Below are 11,635 nucleotides of genomic sequence, written 5' to 3'. Positions count from 1 at the left end.
TCCTAAAGGACAGTGATCACAAGCAGACCTCAAGACATTGACATATCACCTTATATGTGTACGTATCCAGCAGACACAGAATGACATTACAAGACAGTCATGTCAGCTCTGCTACGTCAAAGTGGGTATGATAAACTCAGTCATGTATATATGTATAGATCAGAAAACCAAGGAATGTCTGACCAGACCAGACGTCCCACACAGAATGAATTCAGATCTGATCTGTCAGTGAAGTCTGGCCCAGGAATAGGAGTGGAGCACAGAGATGGACACACGTCATCTTCAGTTTACTTAAGATGCAGAAACATTTTTTTTATTTCCTCGGTAACAGTTTGAATACATGACAAACAAGCAGAGAATAAAACAAAGCAGGCGTTGCAAGTCAAGGCACACTGGGATGTGACCGGATGCATGGTTTCACTTCAAGCCAGGGACACTACCTAGAGGATACCTACTCATGTAACGCGCTACAGGAAATCAGCCAGAAGGACTTTTGTTCAGGAGTGTTTACCTACAGAAGAGCGATTCATCCAAATACCGAGTGGAGACTTCATCAGAAATAATCGCTGGTGCTGAAACTGAGGGCACACAATTAAACACTGCCCTGGGGACAGCATCAGTCTGATCCCAGAAGGAACTGTGATATTGTCAGAGGACAGCACAGAGGTCGGATGTTTTCTCAGCAGCTCTTCTCAACTTTTAGTCTGAAGCGATTCGCTTCAGGTTCTGCTGTTGGATCATTTAAAGTCTTAAAGCTTTGAGTCGTCTGACCGGAACAGAACTGAGAAAACAGTACGGTTTACGTTTACAAGACGCTCAGTTCAGTCTGCAGCACCACTCTGTGTCATCTCCACAGTCCTACAGGTTTATACAACAGTACGTGGTGAACCTCATGGTGATGTCATCCGGTCTTTTTCTCCTATCATTGAACCCTAACCCTAGAAAATTTGATCATATCTTTTCGATTAAACCTATTAACAGACAAACAAACTCTGATAAACATAAACTCCTTGATGGAGGGGAATCTAATCCCAAACCGCAGCATTGATTAAAATCCAACCCAAAGTGAATTCAGTGTCAGAAAAATGTAAAATATACTTAATAAACAGTACTGATACAAAATCAACAATTGCTCTATTATTGGTATGTCATAAATATAACTGTCCTCTGTGATTTGAACTTGTGTGTATCACCTTTATCCCATCATTTATTCCATGACACCCTTCCAAAATAAAACATTACAGTTCATGTCATTAAAGGTCGTTTGGTAAGCAGCTGTGTTCTAAACAGAGGTCAGCCCTCAGGTGCGAGCCCATCCTCACCTCCTCGGTGACGCAGGGAGGACGTATTGCAGGTAAACAGCCCACACAAAACAGCATGTGGCCTAGTCTGGAAAACATACATGAGTGTGAACAGCAGAGTGACGCGCTGACGGGGGAGCAGCCGACCGTCAGCATCTGTAGGCCCTCCTCTCTTCACTGGACGCCCTGACTGAGCTCCGAGGCTTCAAGCATTTTCTGCAAACAGGAGGAAACACACTGGATTCAGGACACGAGCGTGCGTGTGTGTGTGTGTGTGTGTGTGTGTGTGTGTGTGTGTGTGTGTGTGTGTGTGTGTGTGTGTGTGTGTGAAAGAGATTTATGAAAAGGTGGTGAGAAGAGCTGGGATCCATCCTTCTTTGTTAGCTGTGATATTACTGTAATAAGAAAACACCTTCCCACCAACCTCCTGGCTTCCATTTCCCAAGCAGGGTGTGTGTGTGTGTGTGTGTGTGTGTGTGTGTGTTTTGGGGAGGGGGGGCATGCTGGCTACCTCACTCCACTCAGCGAGTGGAGTGAGGTAGCCAGGACAACATATAAACTCCACACTGAAAGAAATCAAACCCACAACCTTCTTGCTGTGAGGCGACAGTCCTACCCACTGTGTCACCGTGCCGCCCACTCATCAATCCACCCATCCATCCATCTATCCATCCATCCATCTCCTGCTGAGTTGAATTCTAGTGTAATTCCTGAATCGGACTCAGTCTTGCATTAATAATCCATTCGTCAATATATTCAAAATAACATTTGAATATCCTGCTTCACCTTTGCTCTGGAGTCTTCTAGAAGTTTTTACTCAACAAAATACTTTATCTCAATGAAACGTATATAAATTAATGTTTATGGAACACAAACAGACAATTTATTATTCTGGCTGGTAAAAACTATGCTTGGCCAGTCGGTTTTTTTCAATAACCAGTCCACTTGGCTGTTGAGTTAAAAAGTTGATTTGGGACCCTGCCTACAACGTACATGACGGTGACTCAGGTACGGTGTGTCATCAGTCTATAATCTGGTTTTAAGCCCGTTGACTTTACCAAAGTGGGACGCCACAAACATCTGACAGATTCAACCCACGGTGCAAACAGTCTGGACATAGCAGTCCCTACTTTAACGTCTGTAAATAACCAACCACTGGACAACAGACAACACCGGTCAACATTCAGAACACATCCAAAACATACCAACTAAAGGCATGCTGGGAAACACATTCATTTCCAAAAAGGCATGATTTAGCTCTTTCTTTTGTTTTCAGCTTGAGTTGGAAGAAAACTCCCTTGTTGTTTTAGAAGCTCTGGATGTGGTGAGAAGACTCACTGGATCAGGTTTGGGTTTGATTTGAGTTCCACAATGACAAGAACCTTTATGGATAAAAATGGGGGTGAAGATCAGTTCTGATTGGATAAATCTGTTTTCTTATTTTGTAAATACTGGCTGTGGGTAGAGTTTCTCATTGGATTAAGTTATAAAGGTACTCCTCCATTTCTTTGACCTCTTGACCACCTATAGTCCACGTTGTCCATCAATTAATATGTACAGTAGTCTTCAAGACACAAACATTGAACTTACAAACATTCATGGTATGAACAACCTCTCGCAACCAATTGTGTTTGTAGTTTGAGGACTACCTGTACTATGTAAATCTTCAGCGAGACACATCATCGACAAATGGGCTACAAATGGAGCAAACGTTGAACAACAGGTCATCCTCCCAGAAGTGTCCATAGTTAGTCCAAATATATAGAATAGGGAGATTCAGGAAATCACAAGGTGTCTGTAGAAACATCCAATAGTCAGTAGGTGTGAGTCTTCTTCACAGGCCTACTGGCTTATGTTTGCTCTGGGGGTTCTGTTGAGTTTTTCTGTATGTTAAAGCGCTTTGAAATGTCTGTTGACGTGATTAATCACTTCATAAATAAAACTTGAATGATTGATTGATTAAAGACTGTGTTGGTGTCTCCACTGTTCCTAAGACATCAAGGCTTGTCTGGATGCGTACATAAATACTTGATGACCGTCAGAGCTTTAGGGAGGACATTCTTTGGACTGATGAGTCATTAGTTGAACTGTCTGGTGTAAACCAGACACAACATTCAACAAAAAAAAACAACATAAAAACTTTACTTCGACATGGAGGCATTAGTGAAATATTGTGGGGGGTGCTTTGTTGCTTCAGGACCAGGATGACTTGTTTTAATTCTGCTCAATCAGGAAACTCTTAAGGCGGCTGAGAGCTTTGGTTTAACCCCTTTTAGAGTTCTCCTTTAAAAGGGGTCAAAGGTGGTGATAAATCAGAACAAGTGCGTTGTTGGACACATTATGACCACTGAAGGCAGGTGGACAAATCCATCACATGTATGACAGAAGACAGTTTTCTTTATAGTCTCCTACAGTTGCAGACTGTTCTCCATCTGACTGGTGTTACCTGCTTCATGACTCATCAGGATGGACAGTCTCTTTCTGTTTCCCTTAATGACATTAAGTGTTGCCCAGCAAGGGAAGCCCTGGCTTTAAACAGCATTACACGAGAGCAGGCCTGCAGCTCTGCAGAATCTGGACAGCCTCTGGCAGACGGAGTCTGTCAGGATGGAGGGCGGCTCTGAGGATCACACAAGCACCAGCAGGACTGGCAGACAGCACTCTGCTGACAGCATATGTCTCAGAGAGGATCATGGGTCATTAGGAGCAGGCGAGTAGAGCTGGAAGCCATTGATTTTTGATTGGAGAACACTGTAAGCACAAAGTTGGACCTGAATAGCAGATGGACTCTTTTCTGAGCTGTCCAAACACCTGACATGTGTGCTCCGACAGGGAAAAATCAAAGCTGCTTCTATGTTCCAGTTGACTGTAACACTTTTCCAACAGTTCCAGCTGCTGCTTAATAAACTGCGGTGCATGATTGAACACTGATGGACTTCCTCCCTGAATGCTGATCATTGCAGTTACTTTTTAATCAATGAATTCCTTCATGTTCTGGCAAAATGCAAAGCAGGCAAATTGAGTGTTATTAAAGTTTTGGTCCTACAGACTAATCACAGGGGATTCACGCTGAGGCAGCTGGTTTAGGTTCGGAGCCCATTCTTCAGGGGAAGCTTCAGAACTCAAGACATTTCCCAGGAACAACGGGGCAATTATCATCTGATTAATAATCAGACCAACTGGACCAAACACAACATGAGAATTCTGAGGATGGATGTCCAGTTAATGAAGAGTGTGTCCACAGCTCGGAATCGAACTGTCTTTAGGGATTTTAAGATGATGAGCTGGTAGAAAAGAAACACGTTGATCATCAACTGATGGAGCTGGAGTTCAGCTTCAACAGTGCAACTAAGATCAAGACAAAACTACAGTGTTTGACACATGGTTAAAAACACTACAACATTCTGACACTTCAGGCAGAATTTATTAATCAATTATATGATATATATATATACACACACACACATATATATATATATATAGATACACACATATATATATACATATATATATATAAATACACGTGTATATATACAGTATATGTATATATAAATATAATATACATATTCATATATACATATATATATATATACTATATATATACTATATACATATATACTATATATATATATATATATATATACATACAGTATATATACTATCAGTGTAGATTAAGACGGTTCCTCATTTAGATTATATCATATACACCATAACATATTAGTTAAAAACAAAGAAGTGTTTTTGCCCTCAGGCTTCACAGGTCAACATTTTAAAAAATGATCTGTTAATCCGTCTGACAGCCTTCGTGTGTGAAGGAGGGCGGCAGGTTGTACCCTGAAAAGAACTTTGATCCACAGACTTTACATCACAGAATCACTGATTATTACTATAATATTATTCTTATACTTTGGAGCCGTTCTCCAGTGGTGGGATTGAGCTGTCCCTAAACACTAAGGGTCGTAAGAGTGGAACTTCTCTTCCTGTGGCGCTCTCCAGCGACCTGACGGCCGGTTATGGACGACTCCTGACATGAGACACTGTCCTCAGAGGCTCGTCTCTGGAGCCAGAGCCTCTCAGTCCACAACATGTCCTGCTCATCGTCCTGATGTGTCACTACTGATCAGAGACGAGGGGAAGCAGCCTTACTTCGTCTATCGCACGCACACACACGCACACACACACACACACACACACACTGTTGCATCCTGCATCATTGACCCGGGTCTGTTTTATTCCCTGTTTTCTGTTTTCCACATTAAACTAATCAGGAATGAATTGTGAGACAAATCTTGGAGCAGATCTCTCCATATTCCTCTTCTTCGTTATGTCACCTGCTAACTGCTACTAGCGGCTGTTAGTGTTCTGGTTTGGACGACACACATGACATGACTGATGTGTCAGAAGTCAATATATAGACGTGTGTATCACTGCTTTGACAATGTTCACAGGCTCTATCCATCCACCGCTGATACATCCATCAATCTGTCATCGACATTAGACTGGAACATGCAAACCCACACACACACACACACACACACACACACACACACACACACACACACACACACACACACACACACACACACACACACACACACACACACACACACACACACACACACACACACACACACACACACACACACACACACACACACACACACACACACACACACACACACACACACACACACACACACACACACACACACACACACACACACACACGCACTGATAGGCTTCTTAAATCTCTCCTGACCTCTGATTAATTACTTCTAACTCAATCTGGTCGTCAACATGAAGTCATCTGTCAATTTATGTGCTGGAAGGTTCTGTTGGGTTTTTGAAATGTCTGTTGATGTGATTAAACACTTTATAAACAAAGTTGATGGACTGATTGATTCTTTTAATCATTGACAGGGTCGTCCTCCTGTAGGAACTAGATGATGTAGGAACCAATGTTGGCCGCACTACGTTTCTATCCGGAAGGATTATCTGAACGCTGAACTCTGAATGTTTTCCTATTGGATGTTAACTAATGGTGGAGTTAGAAAGAAGTACGAAACTTAATGAAATCAAACAGAGTAATTAAACTTAAGGGGACGTGTCTGACTTTTGATGACCAGGAAGTGACATCAGGACGTCATCCAGGCCAGTGTGGTGGAATAACTCAGTGGATTAAAGCTTAGCTTAGCCTCTACACCTCCCAGGAGAAAATTCATTCAGCAGTGTTAGAGATATAAAGTCCAGAGGGGGGATGATCCCCCCACCCCACTCCTCTTTCTCTCTCTCTCTCTACAGATTCAAAAAACTAAGGAAAAAAGTAAGACATGATTGTGGAAGAGATGATTGTGGAGAACGGATAATATATATATATATTTTTAATTTTGTCTGTTTTTTTTAAATTTTGATAAATGTTAAAAGGTTTGATGTTTCTTTGTTCAGGAAACACACAGTATTATGAAAATCCTCTTTACGGGAATCTCTTTTGGATTTTGTGTCAACGTGATTATTTTGTAATTTGACTTTTATGAATAAACGTGATGTTAAAAATCAAATCTCTCTCTCTCTCTCTCCCTCCCTTTCATCCCCTGCTCCTCCATCTATTGAAGTCATGGTGAGGGCGTGAAAGGAGCTGCGGTGTTGATGTGCTCTGATGGCGGCTCAGATGAAGGTGACTTACAGCCGGTGAAAACACTCTCGTCCACCTGATCAGGGCTCTCCTGTGGGAATCTGACGTGTGCCTTTTCCTCTCTGCTTTATCCTTCATCCATATTAGTGTGTGCCTGCATGTTGGTGCTAAATTAATATTCCACAGAGCAATGTAGTGGGAGGGGCATTTCAATCAACCAGTCAATCTAATATTCAAATGTAATCAGCAGCTGTGATGATAGCGTCATCAGATCCTATAGCACTCAGCTTCATTCAAGCATGTAAACACTTCTGATGACGGATCCACACGTCCACTTACACGCTGTATATGAACACTGTCACATCCACCCACACATCCAAAGTCATTCATTTTAATTTAGGTAATTTTAGGTTTCATTAACATTCAGGTTTTCTCATCTTAAATCAAGCACTTCCTTTCGATTAAAGTAACTGACAACAGAAGATCCAGACTAGTCATCGGTTTATAAATAGAAGAACAATTCAACATGATAAATCTTTAATGTTATAAATTCTCTGAGGTATTATGTAGAATCCATCTGTTCACACGTGTTGCTTGCTGAATAGTGTATTGATCTGGGAACCCTTTTATTTCTCTCCGTTATGTGGTGCTGTGTCATGACGTCCTTTATAACCCAAGTAGCAGTGCTTTTAATGGTGAACTGCTCTGCTCCATCAACAGGAACCTGCATCAGCAGAACAGATGATGGTTCAGCTTCCTCTACCTGCTCAGCCCCCAACCCCAACCTCATGTCTCCTTCACTGTGTCGTCATTCTTGGTCTTAAGTAGCATTTAAAAAATAAATAAATAAATAAAATCAAGTTTACGTCATTTTACCCAACTTATAAAAATCACAGTCCCAGTATTTGTTTTAAAACCTTAAAAAAGGCTTTTATTTAATCATTTATTTATAGTTTCCATGATGTATGTAAACATTGCAAAATTATATTCATAATTTTTTTTTCTGTACTAAATTTAAAAAATAAAACTTCATTGTTTGTAAGCTTAAAATATAAGTTAATATTTGTGTGAAAAAAATATTATTAAAATGCATTCGTAAATAAATTACAGAACAGAACTGGGAGTGGTTATCTTCAGTTTATCCTGGATACGAGTTAAATCAACGCCGTTTTTCAGATGAAGAGCTGATTTTAGGAGGAACCCATTACATGTCCAAGTAGCTACTAATCAAGTTGTATGTGGTGTGTGTGGTGTGTGTGTGGTGTGTGTGGTGTGTATATTGTGTATGGTGTGTATGTTGTGTATGGTGTGCCTGCATGAAGTAGTTCTTTCATTTTACGTGACAGTTTATCCACGGTTTCATTAATAGATCAGGGAGCTCCAGTTATGACTGTATTAAACTCCTTCTATGTGGAGAGCTCTACTTCATCTGACTACAGTTTCTTCACAGGAAATTCTGGGCTTAACGGGGGGGGGGGGCAACAATATTTTTTCCACTGATGACGGATATTTTTTTGCTTGTGAAATCACAACTTCCTGGAGGGGTTATATTTTAAGACCAGCATGCCTTTGGGCAGGTGGTTTCATGTATATTTGCTACTTGAACAGCTGATGAACCTGTGTTAGAACACAGCCTTAAACCTCACTGTGAAGGTTTGGACGAATCTGATTAACACATAACCATTAACTGGTTTTACTTTTGGATTTGGGTCTGAAATGCTACAGTTTTAAAAGCAGAACTGTGTATTAGATCACAGATTCACTGACAAACAACTGAAACTTAGCTCATTCAATTACAAGTCAGCCACATGAATTAGTAAATTTAGTTACGCCACTCCAATCTGCAAACCATTATCATCCAATCCCACATCCAGTACTTACCCTTCATGATGATTTCTCTGCAGAAGCAGAAGACAACAGAAAAAATCAATCTAAACATAACTGGTAGTACAACACAAAGCTAACTGTATCCATGGTGATAGCATTATGACTTTCCTGGTGCAGGATTGAAAATAACCATCTGCAGCTGTAGCTTTACCCACCAGAAGGACACATGTCATATGATCTGAAGCAATAAAAGGCCAAGCAGTGAGGGTGCCACCTATTGTGTGTCTGTAGTCTGAACCGGACGAACCAACAGGCCTTCTGGGAGGACGCAATGAAAAATATAGAGTTCATCTGGTGTAACAGCAGAAAGAAAGAAACACTGGATCCAAACAGCTCATCAGAGAGGCACTCAGCCCCGTCAGTCCGCATCAAACAAATGGCTGTGGTGCCACGCACGCTAATGCTCCACTGCTGAGCCATATCAATACTATTAACATAACGCACACCGTTTGTCTTTAGCAAAGTGGTCTGAGACAGACAGGAGCCTGGTCTGAATGCTAAATGGGACGATCTAGTCCAGCATGCTGCCACGTCCATAGAAAAGTGATCCTCAAGGAAGACAAAAAAAAGTGCTCATCCTCAGCAAGGCCACAAAATATCACTTCTTCTCTTCCTTTGGGCTTTTCCCTTCAGGGGTCGCCACAGTGAATCAGTGTCCTCCATCTAACCCTGTCTTCTGTATCCTCTTCCCTCACACCAACTACCTTCATGTCCTCTTTCACTACATCCATAAACCTCCTCTTTGGTCTTCCTCTAGGCCTCCTGCCTGGCAGTTCAAAGCTCAGCATCCTTCTACCAATATATTCACTATCTCTCCTCTGGACATGTCCAAACCATCTCAGTCTGGCCTCTCTGACTTTATCTCCAGAACCTCTAACATGTGCTGTCCCTCTGATGTACTCATTTCTGATCCTATCCTTCCTGGTCACTCCCAAAGAGAACCTCAGCATCTTCATCTCTGCTACCTCCAGCTCTGTCTCCTGTCTTTTCCTCAGTGACACTGTCTCTAGACCAGTGGTTCTTAAACTGGGTTCGATTGAACCCTAGGGGTTCGGTGAGTCGGTCTCAGGGGTTCGGTGGAGACAGAAGTCAAGACAAAACAGCCCACATGATGTGTTGGGTGTTTTTGCCAAACATACATGAATCACTGTGTACGTTTGACACATCGTGTCAGTTCATGTTGACACGCCCCCCTTAGCCATCACTGGCTGCAGGTGATCACATGGCGCTAAATCGATTAGCCTACCTGTGCTACAGGGGACTTTGCGCACTCAGTAGTCGATTCATGCCTGTCATGATGGTACGTCATCAGATTGCTTTCTTCATATTTTAAATCATAATAATTATGTAGAGCAAAAAAACAAAGTGGTCGGACGAACATGTGTAACCTGAATTTACCTGTACTGTATAACAGAACGTGAGTCAGCGTTCTGCAGGATCTGAATGTCAGGTTGAACAACTCTAGTCTGGCTCTGGCAAAAATAAAGGAACACTTCATGAAGCTGATGGAAAACAACAGAAACAGACTTTGCTGTGAAAATAACATCAGAGTAACACCTGTCAAGGTGAAGCCACACATATCTGAACTGGTCTCTATAACAACAGCAGAAGTCACTGATTTTCAGGTAGATAATTTCATGTGAGTTCATGCACTGTCTTGGTTTTGTTCTTTGAAAAAGGTGACATTAATGCACAATTCATTAAATACACCAATAAAACATATACTTAGGTCTTAAATTAAAAAAAAACTTCTTCTTTTTTCAACTTTAGAAGGGTTCGGTGAGTGAGCATATGAAACCAGCAGGGTTCAGTACCTCCAACAAGGTTAAGAACCACTGCTCTAGACCAAACATTCAACGACCCTACTCTCAGTCCTACTCCTCTTCTCTCTCTTCCTACGAACACACTTTCCTCCTCTCCTTCTTCGACCACAAAATATCATTAATCAGTTACCAACGGTTTTCATGATCAATTCATCATTTCTCTTATTTTGTCTTTTTTTATTGGTTCCAAATTCTTCAACATAAGGATTTGCTGCTTAGTTGACGTCACACAGCTGTCAGATGTCCCACTACACTGTATTCTAAAGGTTTTGCTCCAAACTGATGGGGGGGGGGTATGCAAATCACTCCTGTCGTTACGTCACACAGGAGCAGATCCTGATCAGCATGTTTGAGGAACGTTTCCCCAGTTAGCAGACGTACAGTCAATAGAGGATATATTTGTTTACCAGACTCTAGGAGCTGGTAGGGTTAGAGAGGACCTGACAAAATGTGTTTTCATAATATGACCCCTTTATTTCATAATAGTAAAAGTAAAATCTGATTATCACTTTATGCTTCATATTTATTTACTAGACTTCACTTTTGATCAATGAAACACAAATGATTCTTCAGTAGATCAATCAATAAAGAATTCATTGCTTTATATTGAATTTTTTGCTACGAAAGAAACAACAAAAAGCTACGAAAGAAACATTATGCTTAAGCTCCGCCCACCTTTAGGGGAAACAGCATGTTTCTGGAACAGTGTGAAGGTTTCTCTATTTTTGGGGGGATGAACTGCCAATGGGGTAAAGAAAGCAGGACTAACTTATTTAAATGATCACAATTATTGATAAAAATCAGAAGTTGCTGATCTGTCAGATAAACGTGCTACTGCTGAGACTCAGTGGATGAGGGATGTCAGCTGACTGACATCAGACAGTCTGTTCCTGTGTGGGCGACAGGTCATTACATTACAGGGGCCCTATTATGAAAATCTGTGATTGACCATATTGATTGGTTGAAATGCTCAAGGGCGTAGCAATCCCCAA

At 41.3% G+C, this 11,635-nt stretch overlaps 1 protein-coding gene across 2 annotated transcripts in view; it reads right to left on the bottom strand.

Moving 5' to 3' along the window:
• Positions 1 to 233: 233 nt before the first annotated feature.
• Positions 234 to 11,635, bottom strand: part of ano10a (anoctamin 10a) — a 31,083-nt gene continuing 19,681 nt past the window's right edge. The window contains exons 14-15 of one of the 2 annotated variants that reach the window (XM_068323276.1): positions 8,815 to 8,831; positions 234 to 1,517 (exon numbers count right to left, since the gene is read on the bottom strand). In XM_068323276.1, coding sequence (XP_068179377.1) covers positions 1,451 to 1,517; positions 8,815 to 8,831 — 84 coding nt within the window. In that variant the 3' untranslated portion in view covers positions 234 to 1,450. The remainder of the gene's footprint in view (positions 1,518 to 8,814; positions 8,832 to 11,635) is intronic. The other variant, XM_068323277.1, reaches the window with a different exon arrangement.

Source organism: Antennarius striatus, chromosome 9, assembly GCF_040054535.1.
Source record: "Antennarius striatus isolate MH-2024 chromosome 9, ASM4005453v1, whole genome shotgun sequence".
Classification (NCBI taxonomy): Eukaryota; Metazoa; Chordata; class Actinopteri; order Lophiiformes; family Antennariidae; genus Antennarius; species Antennarius striatus.
The sequence above is the reverse complement of the archived record's forward strand: the minus strand, read 5'-3'. Positions and strand labels throughout refer to the sequence as shown.